General features: G+C 32.0%; 2 protein-coding genes across 2 annotated transcripts; one reads left to right on the plus strand and one right to left on the minus strand.

Moving 5' to 3' along the window:
• The first annotated feature begins 468 nt into the window (after positions 1-468).
• Positions 469-1,323, plus strand: ROT4 (DVL family protein). Its single transcript, XM_020682557.3, has one exon. The coding sequence runs from the start codon at positions 865-867 to the stop codon at positions 1,039-1,041; it is 177 nt and encodes a 58-aa protein (XP_020538216.1). The 5' UTR covers positions 469-864; the 3' UTR covers positions 1,042-1,323.
• Positions 1,324-8,176: 6,853 nt separating this feature from the next.
• On the minus strand, positions 8,177-13,322 carry ATCDC48C (ATPase, AAA-type, CDC48 protein). Its single transcript, XM_012227027.4, has 9 exons — positions 13,151-13,322; positions 12,886-13,051; positions 12,036-12,264; positions 10,235-11,001; positions 9,898-10,119; positions 9,731-9,802; positions 9,351-9,632; positions 8,772-9,131; positions 8,177-8,682 (listed from the first exon to the last, which is right to left on the minus strand). Exons 1-9 carry the CDS (start codon positions 13,177-13,179, stop codon positions 8,392-8,394), a joined length of 2,418 nt encoding a protein of 805 aa, XP_012082417.1. The 5' UTR covers positions 13,180-13,322; the 3' UTR covers positions 8,177-8,391.
• Positions 13,323-14,086: the final 764 nt, after the last annotated feature.

Genomic DNA, 14,086 nt, shown 5'->3' on the forward strand with positions numbered 1-14,086 from the left:
TCTTGCGGTAACTAATTTTATATCGTATTTAAATCATATAATTACATTATACTATACATATAAATTATAGCCTAAAAACATGTTATATATCATTAATGAGTGTTGCGATAAATGGTTCTGCACTCTCTGAGAAGGCATACTATTTATTATTTTTTGAAAATTTTCATCAAACATTATGAAATTGATTTTCAACCAAACCCGAAAATGGTACCTTCAATTAGAGGCGGAGGGAGGGGAGCCAAAGGTGACCCTCCGCCCTAACCCAAAAGATGTTTTAAACTATATCCCATAAAATAGTTGCAATTTTTCAATTTACCTTTTAATATAGTATAGTTTTTAAATTTCGCCCCTTCCTCTCAATCCTGGCTTCCCTACAGTCTCCAGTTACATTAAAAATGCAATCTATACATATATATATAGTATAAGGTGATGGTAGTAAAAGTATCTATGTAAAGTTAAATTTGAAACATGGGATGGGAATTTCTAGTATTTGAAGACTCATGGCTTATGGCAGGAACATTGGTCCATACTGTGTTTTCTTATGCTGCACCATTCTCTCCTGACACCTGGTGGGTTAGCAATGGCTACAGTCCATACCTAATGCCAATATATAGAAAGATATACTAAATCTCTAATCATAACCTAAAAAAAAAAACCCAAATCTCCTCTCTCTTTCTCTCTATATATAACCTCTAACCTCACATTTCTGCCCTTTATAGTTACTGCAGCCTTCTACCTGCTATTTCTTCCTTGCAGTACTGACTCTGTAGTAATATTAACATTACATATATATATATATATATATATATATATATATATATACTCCGCCTCAAAATAAGCTCATTTCTCTACTTTAATCCATCAATGGCCGATAAGGAAAGAAACTCCAGCTTTAATAACCAGCACGCGTGCGAACCCTGCAGATCGTTTGGCCAGAAATGTAGCCATTTGGTGAAGAAGCAGCGTGCCAAATTCTACATTCTTCGACGGTGCATAGCCATGCTTATTTGCTGGCATGAGCGCGAGCGTGGAGAACCCTGAAAGTGAAGAAAGAAAACAATTGATTGGCTTTCTTCACCTATATATATCAATATATAAATATTTTTGTTTATGTATCAGTTTATATATGAGAGTGTAATTAATAGGAGTGCTTTTGATTAATTATATTAGAAATCTTAATTATTAGCTTTCTTTTTATCTTTCAAGATAGTATCAATAGTGCTTAATTGTCTTGAATTTGGTTTGTCAATATGGATTCTAGCTGTTAGATCTCTATAATTTTTTCAAGATTGTTCAATATCAAACTGTTTTTTGTTTTTTCTGCTTTCTTGTGTTACTGGTTTTACTTAAAGTGGTTACTTGAATCTGGAAAATGCATGGAAGGCAAATATTTGAAGGAACTGATGAAGGTTATGAAGAGGATTCTGGCTTCTTGCAAAATTCTTAAGGTGGGTTTTTGTTTTGTTACTGCTTATTAATGATAATAATTATCACTTAATGGGTTCTTTTTTTACAGTCCTTGACATGAAATAACTTGTCATTTTCTTCTCAGGAACTTTACATAGTGACAGATTTTCACCTTCTGGTTTTTTGTTTTCTCTTACAAGCAGTTCATTAAATTCTCTGAAAATAATCTGAAACCATTTGGTGGAAATTAAATAAAGAAAACAAGAAAGGTAGTTCCTGTTTTACAGCTTTTCACCTTTCTTTCTTTCAAGTAAATTAGACATGGGAATATTATTAAACCTTCATTAAACTAATTAAAAACAAATGACAGTAATTAATTAATTAAAGAAATTCATGCTAAAAGATAATTTTATTTCTATTTCTTTTAGTAAAAGAAACATCAAATGCCCTGCTTAAATATTAATTACCATGCTCCCCACCTTCCAAATTCTATATGATTTTCTAATTCACAGATCGAATCTAATCACTAGGCCTTGTGCTAAGGGAACATCAGACAAGAGAAGCATACATTAATTCTTTTTTTTTTTTTTTTCTCTTAAAAAACAAATTCTTTTGTTTGAAATTTGGACCATCCTCCAAGTTTTAATTTTTTAATATGTGGTCATGTGTCCATAGAACCCACCATCTTTTAGATTAATGTTTCTCTACAAGCAACAAAAAATCAATGGTTGGGATCAAATATTGGAAAGGGTTTTTTCATATCTATATATATTATCCTTGTATATTATTAAATGAAATAATTTTTGTTCTAAAAAAAAAATTTACAGCCGGAATTTATATGAAATTTGCATACTAATTTAATAAATAAACCCCAACAATCAACGACTTACAAATTAATTTAATAAATGGATACCATCAACTAAATTTAGTTTGATTGACTTGTTCTCAAATTTAAATTGTTACTATTGAAAATAATCCTACTTAGAACCACGATTGTATTATATAATTTTTCAGGCTTCGCAAGCACCCATTAGGCTCTTAATAAAAAAATGGAGAAAATATATATATATATATATATATATAAAAGATGGGTTAAATGGATGGAAAATCACATGCAATATACATAATTGAGACACATACTTTGTTGATATGACATATTCACAATAAGGCTAGCTACCTTTATTTTATGTGGTTGGAAGGTTTTGCTTCCTAATAGACAACACAAAGCCTTAAAAATAGTCAACAAATCTCATACCTTTCTTAAACAATTATATACACTAGCACTTTTTCCTTACTCCAAAGCCCATCACAATCAATATAAGCATTCCCTAATTAATACCCATTTGAGGGGAAAAAAAAAATGTAACTATCAATGAAAATGTATTGGTACGTGTTTCACATGCATTAATTCATTTCTGATGATTGTGCGAGCAGAATTTAATTATAGTCTAATCCGCTAGAAATATTTAAAAATTTCGATAAAGACACTGTAAAATGGGAAGCATATTTTCATGGATGTAATATTCAAAGAATAATTAACCAACCATTGACTTGTTGGAAGAAGGATATGAGAGTGGACAACAAAAAAACCCTAGCTTTCGGTTTTTTCAAACAGGAAGAGAGATCGCTGGCAATCTTTCTCAATTGATATGATTGATAAAGATGGCACCTAGCTACAGTTTTCTTTTTATTTTTTTAGGTGGTACGACCTTATTGTAATAATTAATAAAGACTCAATTTTCAAAATTCATCAATTTTACTAATAAAAACTCATGGTTTACGTATTAAGAACAAGAGTTTCTTCCATTTATCTAATTGGATTTATATAAATATAATTGTGCTATTTTTTTTTTTCTCAATCATGAAAATCATAGGTAATTATTCATGAAAATCAGTACATGTACTTCTTTTTTCTCTTAGTCCCTTTTTTTTTTTTTGTTTATTTGGTTATAAATTCTAATAATTAGAGTATAGATTTGAATTCTATAACTTTAGAGATGACTATAGTATAATTAACTAAAATTATTGTAAAATGCACTTAATTAGTATAAATACGCGCAATTTACCCAATTGAATTTGATCGCAATGTATAATCTATCAAAAATTGAGCTTTTAATTAAATCAAAACGCTAATTTTAAATTAGAATAAACTTATTATTTTTCAGTCACACGCATTGATCAAGCATAAAAATAAAATAAATTAGTTTTCGAATTGATCAAAATTTCAATTTTAAATAAAATTATAATAAATGAAGAAGGTAGCCAGGCAGGTTGAGTTTGTCCTGGCTTGCTTACTCAAGATGGTGCCATATAATAAATGAATGAATAGGGAAGTAATAATTAAGCAGTGAAAGAGAAGTGGGTGAAACTGTAAATAGGCATGTAGCAAAAAGATGGATTGGAAAAGTAGAAAGAAAATGTGGGGTTTCATTGCAAATTAGGTGTCAGCAGCCGACAGCAAGAATCATGTATAATACTAATAGTAATAGCAAAGAAAGAAGAGACAGTAACTTGCTCGTACTACTACTACTACCGCACCTTCTTTGCTGCCCTTTTTATTTGCCTCTGCTTGTTTCGATATCCCGGTTCACTGTATTAAAACTAAATTTTATTTATACGGAATGATTCATTAAAAAAAAAAAATACTCTCATAAAGTTTTGCTCTATTTATATTATACAGAAATGGAAAAAAAGAAATGCAAAAACATAAAAATAATTTTGCACAGAGTAACGGTATTGAACAACCGTTTAGTCGACGGTTATAATATAAGATAATTATCATAAACTATTCACTAATCATTCTTAATAGAGATATAACCATGCTTCCATAAATTATTTACTATTAAATTAGCATATTACATGTCGGTGCCTGTCTACATATATATATAGATTGGGGGCTAAATATATTAAACAAACACTACTTACAATGAGAAAATATTTTTTAAAAAAGAATTTCACGAGCATCTACGTTTTTCTTTTTAAGTACAATATTAATATATATCTTTAGGGTTTGTGATTGTTCTATTTATAAGAACTACTCTATTATTTCTCACCTCTCCCAAATAAGAGAAAAGATTGGATTTTTCTTCATTTTTCCTCCTCTTTCCTTTAAATTTCTTTCCCCTCATTTTCTCATTTCCCAAACAACGTGTAAAGGAAGAAAAGAAAGTCAAGGGAAATAAGGGAAAGGGTAGGACCCAAAAGAAAGAAGGGAACACGTGCAACACTGACAAGGTTGAAACACAGATGACACATTAACACAAATGTAGTAGCGTCACAATGTTTTTATGTAGGAACCTTTCAAGACTTTCCACGTGGAAACGCACGTGTGGGTGAACAAAAACTGGTCTGAAAGCAGAGAAGAAGGCAGGCAGCTGGATGTTATTAATTATTATTATTATGGGAGAAATAGATAGAGAAAAAGAAATGACCTCTCTTATATGTTTTTAGGTTATTTTCTCCAACCACTTGTCAGTTTCCCCATAATTTTAGATTCTCTTTCTTTTCACTAATTATGGAGGATCTCCATTCTCCTCTCCTCTTTATAACTTCTTCTTATATATATATATATATATATATATATATACATGTTTTCAGGTAGATGATGTTTTGGATTATGTTATAGACTGAAAATTTTTAATTAAGATTTAATTTCTTGGTTTTTTTATAGCAATACAACAAACATTTTTGTGATTTTATATATAATTATGATAATGCAAATTAGTTTTTAAACAAGATAATTTGAAAGTAGTTTTCTTTTTTTTTTTTTTAAATGTTTTATGTCTGAAACTTATGAAGAAACACCCTTAATTAAATTATTGAAAGGTGGGAGTTTGAATTAATTGACATTATGGTTTTGATTTGTAATAATGTTTTTGTTTAGTAAAAAAAATAATTAAAAAAGATATAATTTAATTGGAATAAAATTTTGCAAATTGAAATATAATTGGCTAAGAAAGACACCTTTGCTTTCTGGAGTGGACCCCCCCAAAGCCTTAAAAGAGTCCTAAGCAATCAAATCAATCAATCAATCAATGTATGGGTAATCAAAATAGAGGATGATTAGGCCATTCAAATGACACATCTGTACATATGCTGCTTTACAGTGATCAATTCAAGATCAACCATTTTTGATTGAATCACAATCTCAATGTATGGGTATTAATATTACCCATAGACATAGACATATACATATATATATATATATATATATATATATATATATATATATATATATATATATATATATGAATGGGGGTGGGGTATAAGGTGTATGCCCATAGACATTATTGATATCTACTTGTGTGATATGATATGATGTGTATTTTTCACCATTATTATCATTTGTGTGTATAATATGATTTGATAATTTTATACATCTTGCATAATATATATATATATATATATATATATATATATATATATATATAGCTAGTTTTTTTACTTATAAAGTAGTGAGTTTTTTAATATTACCATATCTAAATTTTGAGAAATTTTTTTCGTCCCTCTAATTAATTTTTTCTGGTTCCGCTAATTTACCCTTAAATTAGAAAAGATTAAAAAAAATATTTAAAGAGGCAAAATTTGAAAGAATCTAAAACTACATAGATGATAGTTTGAATTGGGATTTGGGGTCATACTCATTATATTGACAAGAACACTAAAAGAGCAAATGACAATTATATATAATTTAGCATTAATCTTCAGTTTTTTTCATGTGGGGTTGTCTCCCAATAATGTCTTACATCTTTCATTTCTTGCCCTTATTGCTTTAATTTTTGGAACATGATTCCTTATCCCTGAATCCCACAAATTTATCCAACATTAAATCCCCATCGTTGGATTAATTCAAACTAGTTTAATCAACTCTGGCAGCTTATTTTGACTTTCCATCACCTCATCTCTAATCAACTTGTGCTGCCCTAAAATTTGACTCAATGTCATATGTAGATTCTATTTAGCATTAGTACTAAAACTACATTCAATGTGAGAAATGTGAAAAAAAGAAAAAAGAAAAAAGAAATGTAGTCAACAAAACTAAATGCTGGTGTCAGTATGAGCTATATCCTGAAAGGAAAGCAAAATGGCATTACAGTTTGTCAAGTTCCATTAAATTCATCACCTCTTAAAGTCACCTGTTCTATCAAAAGATACCATTTCTAGCTGTGAGTTCAAAAATTCTCAGTAAAGGAACCCATTACAGGATTTTGATCCATCTCAAATTTAACCAGAATTGGATAAATCTCAAGAGGATTCCAAGTGGGATATAATTTTTTTTTTTTTTTTTTTTTTAGAAAATGGAATTTCAGGCTTTGAGAATGACATTATTGTGGAAATCAAAATATATAAAATATCATCAGCCTGTGAAGAAGAAAAGAGAAAAAAAAAATCAGCAGCAATCCCAAGGAAATATAATTATGAGGTCAGTCAGACATGAGCTTCTGAATGATGGGGCTGACAGGACACAACTTATATTGAGTGGACATATATTACCATCACTTTTTAAGAGTATATTTGGTTATTTACAGGTATTTTTAAGTTTATTTTATTGCTTTACCAGAGAGATCTGAGAATCATTTATATAGAAATAGAAAGGATACAACAGTTTGGAATAATATTTACATTATGCGTTTCTTTTTCTCTACCTGAATGATCCATTTTGAATCACTACACTCAAAATTTTAAAAGTCAGATCGAAAGATTTTGGTTTTGAGTTTGGGAGCTAAAATTATACAAAATTAATCTTCAATCTTCACATATTTTTCACTTTAAGAAATTAAAAATGGAGTGCCAAATTGTATTTTAAAAAGGATAAGAGTTTTAAAACATAATTTGTTCTTAAATATTTTATACTTCAAAGTAAAAAAGTAAATGATTGAGCCGGCTAGCAAGTTGTTTGAACTCATTCTGAGAAAAGTCGGAAAAAATTTATCTCAAATTATTTGACTTTAAAACTCATTGAATATTACCGAACTTTTCATATACGTTTGTATAATATTTCTTTTATGCTCATTCAAGTTTCGAACTGAGCTTAAACTTAAAATTTTTGAACTGAACTAAAATTTGAAATCGAGTTTCAAGCTAAGTTAAATTCTATCAAACAGAATTTTGAGTCTCATAGATTAGAGCTCTCGGCTTGTGTCCGTCAGTTTCAAATTATACCAAATTATTGGATGCTGAAGATACAGAACAGAAGAAAGAAATACAAGATGGTAACTTTAAGCAAATGTGCAATTAACGGGTATCTCAAGCAAAGTGGTAATTTTGTGTGAGAAAAGGTACAACGGCATCATTGTATAGACCGTGCGTGCGTAGGTGACCCATTATACTTGCCTTTGCGTAAAAGCAATATGCAAAACCCTACCACTAAACTTATCAATGCTATAGTACACAGCTGAGATACCACAGAATGAATGAAAACAATTCCAGCAAAATCTTTCTCCTGCCATCTTTAAAAGGAGCAACTTCAAAACAATAATAAATATAATAATAGAAACAATATCATCTAAAATCCACAACAAGAATAAGATCATTTAAGCAAATTTTGAGTTCAATATAATTGCGATGACCTCATTCAAACCCTTATAAACTTCACTATATCCACACCCGTTTGAACGTTCGAGGGTATATACCGAAAGACAAAGGCAAAGTCAAAAAAGATATGTAACGCAATGCTTTCTCCATGTCCAATAGCTAAAAGAACTTGGAATCAATTATGCAAGTTTATGCGCTTTCAGAACAGCTAAGGAAAATGATAAACTGATAATACTTGAGAAAAGGTCATCTGTTATAACCAATACTGTAGCAGAATCTGTTCTATCAACTCAGAACCATTGTCTGAGCCTTCTACCGGCTACAACCCAAGTTTAACTTGGGCAAAATAAATAATCCCATGGATTCTTAAAACTACAACACACATGGAAGTAAACAAATACACATATAAGGCCAACATAAACAGCATGCACGTGTTTGAGAATGATAATTTTAACTGTAAAGGTCATCATCATCAGCTCCGCCTGCAGAAGCTGCAAAAGGATCAGATCCAGCAGTTGCGCCACTGGTTTCTGAGAACCTGAACTCGGTTCCAAATCCTCTTGACTGTTGCAAAGTTTGAGCAAATGCCTGATATTTGCGGATGTCAGCATCACTTACACTTCTACGGGCATACTTCATTGACTCCTCAAAATGTGCTGCCTTGATCTCAGGCACATCATCCTCAACATCTTCCTCCATAGCTTCTGGGTTCTCTCTACGTCTCCTTTCCCGCTCAATATCCTGCAAGATGCAAAGGATATAACGCATAAAATTTTACACTATAACAACAAAAATAAACATAGAGAACAAGAAAATAGAGAACGGCATACCTTTTCAATGTTCTCTCTTATAGCATATTTGCAAGCACGCTGGCATATCTCAGTAATATCGGCACCACTGAAGCCTTGAGTATACTTAGCAAGTGCTCTCAAGTCAACATCTTTGGAGACTGGTGATTTCCTCAAGCAAGCCTTGAAAATTTGATGACGAGAATCCTCATCAGGAAGAGGAATGTAGATCAACTGATCAAGACGGCCAGGACGCAGAAGTGCAGGATCAATGATATCAGGTCTATTAGTGGCCCCAATAATAAAAACAGTTTTCTTTGCAGACATGCCATCCATCTCTGTAAGAAGCTGGTTCAAAACCCTGTCCGCTGCACCTCCAGCATCTCCTACACTGCTTCCTCTCTACAAGATACGGCACAAAATAGGGTAAGCAAGGAGCAATTTGTGAAATACATTGTCTTTAATTTCTCACTAAACAAATTTAATTTTCCACTAAATAAAACTTCAAATCATAGCTAAAGATACCTCCGACTCTGCACTATTGAACAATTACTGGCAAATTCCCAAATCACCATAAGATTTTGAAAACAGTGAAGCATTCAACAAAAGTGCAAAACAAACCTGAGTAGCAATCGAGTCAAGTTCATCAAAGAAGAGGACACAAGGAGCAGATTGGCGAGCCTTATCAAAAATTTCTCGCACATTTGCTTCACTCTCTCCAAACCACATTGTAAGCAATTCAGGACCCTTGACACTGATGAAATTTGCCTGGCATTCATTGGCAATAGCTTTAGCCAGAAGTGTTTTCCCACACCCAGGAGGGCCATAGAAAAGAACCCCCTTTGAGGGTGACATTCCAAACTTCTCAAATTTCTCAGGGTGCTCCACTGGATATTGAACAGTCTGCATCACATAACCAGACGTGTCAATGAAATATTAGCCAAACATACACTGAAGAAAGCAAGGCACAGATGCAAACCCACTAGAGCAAGAACAATTACCTCTTGAAGTTCCCGCTTAACATTCTCAAGACCCCCAATATCCTCCCAACTTACATTAGGCACTTCAACAACCTGGTCCGAAAATTCTTGATTAGAAACTTACAAATAATACATAGCTAGCTAGAGAAGCAACACGGTATCCAAGAAAATATCTTGAAAACACTCACTGTTTCACGTAAAGCAGATGGGTTGCTTGTTCCAAGTGCCGTTTGGAAGTGTTCATTAGTCACTGCCATTGAGTTAAGTATCTCAGCATCTATTGACTCATCTTCTAAGTCAATCACATCCATCTTCTCCCTGATGCACTGAAGAGCAGCCTCAGTGCAGAGAGCTGCTAAATCAGCACCAACATAACCGTGTGTGTCTTTGGCGATTCTTTCTAAATCAACCTACAAAATAGAAATCACAGAAGTTAAATAAACTAAAAAATTGAGCAGGAGAAAAGCAAAGGAAAGCTTTTTCTTTGCGAAATTGAGAAATGAAAATAATGTCAAAATAATTTACATCTTCAGCAAGCTTCATATTCTTTGTATGGATTCGAAGAACCTCAAGACGCCCAACTTCATCAGGAACACCAATATCAATCTCCCGGTCAAATCTCCCAAACCTTCTTAAAGCTGGGTCAATGCTGTTGGGTCGATTCGTGGCTCCAATGACAATAACATGTGCACGGGACTTAAGTCCATCCATGAGCGTCAAAAGCTGGGAGACTATCCTCCTCTCCACTTCTCCATGTGTCTTCTCTCGCTTAGGGGCAATTGAATCAATCTCATCGATAAAGATAATAGATGGTGCATTCTTCTCAGCTTCCTCAAAAGCTTTTCTGAGATTGCTTTCACTCTCACCAGCCAGTTTTGACATGATCTCAGGTCCATTAATACAAAAGAAGAAAGCACCTGTTTCATTGGCAACAGCCCGTGCAATAAGGGTCTTTCCAGAACCAGGAGGTCCATAGAGCAAAATTCCCTTCGGTGGCTTCACACCAATTGATTTGAATAGCTGTGGATGTCTCAGTGGCAACTCCACCAACTCCCGAATCTGAGCCATCTGTTTTCTAACACCACCAACGTCATCATAGCCAACTTCATCCAATCTATTTTCATCTTCCCTTCTCACAGGTTCCCCCTCGCAGAAAATCTCTGTGTCTGGTGCAACCACACAGTATTCTGGAGGGTCAGTTTCAATAACCTTGAACTCAACGCTTCTCATTCCTCCTCTCACAAGGAAGAGATCACCCTTCCTGACAGGGCGATAAGCCTCCAGGAAATAAGCTGCAAATGTTAAATCAGTGCAATGAGAATCATGCACATCATGTACAAAGTATTTAGAAAATACCGATTGAACTAGGATGACAAAGTTCACCAAAAGAGAGCTTGTAAAAAACATATTTATGAAAACAAAATAATCAGCCCCAGAACCTGTCACCATGATGGAGTAGCTAAAGACATCCATAAAACCTTTATCGCTAATATGCTTTGAACAGTAATGATTCACAACAAAAATGTAGCCACATGACCTTTGTGAAAACCAACTTTATCAAAATAAAGCTACATATTTAGAGCACATGGCATCTCTTGTCTCAGAATGAGAAATGCAGTAGAATGCCTATAGAAAAACTTAAAAGCACAAGAGGATAGGCATGGAATATGATGTATCTATTTTTAGAGAAACAATAGGCTAACTTCTTGTGTCTGCGTGCCTATACAAACATGCATGCAAAACAGCTGAGAGATAAAAAGCCAGCAAGATTGGGAGAGAGAAAAAAAAAACAAAGATATTGATATGACAACTCCCTTTAAACCAGAAATTCTAGATAAAAAATAAATAACATCAGTAAACTCCAACTCACAAAAGCTGAAAAAACGTTAATCTTTGAAAGAAATTATTAATATTTGATCTCAGAGTATCTCATTCACACCCCAAATATACAGATGGTTTAACAATTAAGATAGATAATAAGGTAAAAATGGGTAAACAGTGTCACAATAAAGCAAAGAGGACAACAAACATGGAAGACACATTGAAATCCAGTGTCAGCTTATGATCAACTCAAAAACTTCATAAAGCAAAGTGAAATAAAAATCAAACAACCAATGTAAAGTCTTCATAAGGCAAGCAAAAAAAAAAAAATCAATTTAACTGAAAAGCATGGAACTGTGTCTTAAATGACATCAAATTTGGAATAAAGAGATTGAGGAAGTGGAAGGGACAGGAGGTGAGGGGATGCAGCAGAACTTCAAACTACTTATGCAGTGACAAATTCACTTCTAAATTGGTTAAAAATAAAAGATTCAAATAAACTCACGTTTTAGGTATGCATCAAACAGGTTTCCAGTGACCCCTTCAATTGTGTCATCTATAGGGAGAATGTGCACACGCTTTCCATATTTGACATCAGGACATTGATGCACAGAGACAACATCTCCAAGCCTAACCCTCAGGTTCGACCTCACAACCTTGTTCATTCTGATCTTTGGCTCATCACACGTCTCATCCGCAAGGGCAATGCAGATAGTATCTTTCCTTTTCTTTCCCTAAACAAAAGGGAACAGTAATTACGTGCAGATCAGTGACAACATCCATAATTTCTTTTAGGAGAGTAATATGACATTACCAAAATATATAGAGGCTAAGAAAGAAAACAATGAAAATTACATCCAAATATGAAAGGGAACTTTATTTCAGCCATAAATCATGCTAAAGGCCAAGTACAAGAAAGCTTGACAAAATAAAAGGCACTAAAAAAAGCCAATTCTTTCTTGAAGTCTCATATGCCTACTCCATTCAGATGGGTTTGTTTAATAATGAAAGAAATAATATAAATTTTATCACTATTTACAGATTGGAAAGCATAATTAAACTTTCAATCAGATAAAACAGCTTCATCTATCAAAATTTCAATAACACGTAGATACAACTCAGAGGAGCCAGTAATCCCAGTTCACAGATCCTTAAACCCTAAGAACCCATATAAAAATAACTTAGGAACTACACAAAACCCCAAATTCCCAATAACGCTAGATGCAAAACACAAATCGCAATCCAATCGGAAAGCCAATCGAGCACAAAAGAAACAATCAATAATCTAACAACTACCAATAACAACAAGAAACAATAATTAAAGCTAGAAAAAAAAAAAAAAAAACAATTCGAACCTTAATTAAGATCGTGTCGCCTCGAAAGAGCTGGAGCTTCTCCATGGTATCTGGATGCAGCGACACGACAGAGTTATCATCATTGGTAGCCTCATCGACAACTAGCCGATTCGGTGCCTTCTTGCGCTCCAAAATCGCCGTACTAAAATCCCTCTTCGTTCCCTTACTGCAAACAATCAAGTAATATTTCTTTAATATTGATTAAAAAGAAATCGAAATCGAGCAAGATAAAGGAAATGTAGATCTGGGTAACAAAGGTACTTACGAGTCAGAGGATTCGGCTTGGTTAGACATAGTCGAGAGCTAATCAGCAAAGAAAATATCGGTGAAATTCTGTAAACTGGGATCTAAAGGGATGTGTTTGAGAATTTATAGGAGAGGGTAACCGAGCTCCTTTTCTTGTTAGGAAAGAAAAGTTTTAATTCTGCTTCTTCGGTTTATTTTCCTTTCCAGAAAGGGAAGTTTAATTTTGTTTTGTTTTTTGGACTATTTAATTAAATAATTATTTCTTTTATTAGTAATTTTTAAGAAAATTTATAATAAATAATAAAGCATTTATGCTTTAGAAGTTTCTTAAATATTGTTTAGTTTTAGTATAATGTAAATTTTTTGTTTGTTTATATGAAACTATTTTTAAACGAAAGGAAAATTGTTAGTAACTTAAATTATAAAAGTCTAGACAGTAAATATTAGTTAAATTATTTTTGTAGAATTACAAATTTGAAAAATATAAAAAAAAATTAATGTATAAAGATGATAATAATAAATATATAATTATTATAAATAAATGGATAAAAAATAGTTAATTATTTTAAATAAATAATAATTTTTAAATTAAAAAGTAGTTTAAGTGGTCTAATAAAAAAAATAAGAATTCAAACATGAAATATAGATGTAGATAATTATTGTTAATGAATATTAATTTTGAAAATATGATTCTTTAGATATAATTTTTTTATATTTAGAAAATTAAAATTTAAATGATAAGAATATTATTTTAATTATAAGGTATCTCAATTTCTTTTTTATTTATAAAATATATTTCTTTTTAATTTATCAAATAATTTTGTTACTTTAAAATGTATTTATTGAATTTAGTTTTTATATATATATAACTACAATAGTAAAGAAATTTCTCTTTTATCTAAATGGCAAAATAATAATAATAATAATATAATTATATTTCTCCCTCCAATCTATT

The sequence above is a fragment of the Jatropha curcas genome, chromosome 2, assembly GCF_041381405.1.
Source record: "Jatropha curcas cultivar XTBG-Jc1 chromosome 2, XTBG_Jcur_1.0, whole genome shotgun sequence".
NCBI lineage: Eukaryota > Viridiplantae > Streptophyta > Magnoliopsida > Malpighiales > Euphorbiaceae > Jatropha > Jatropha curcas.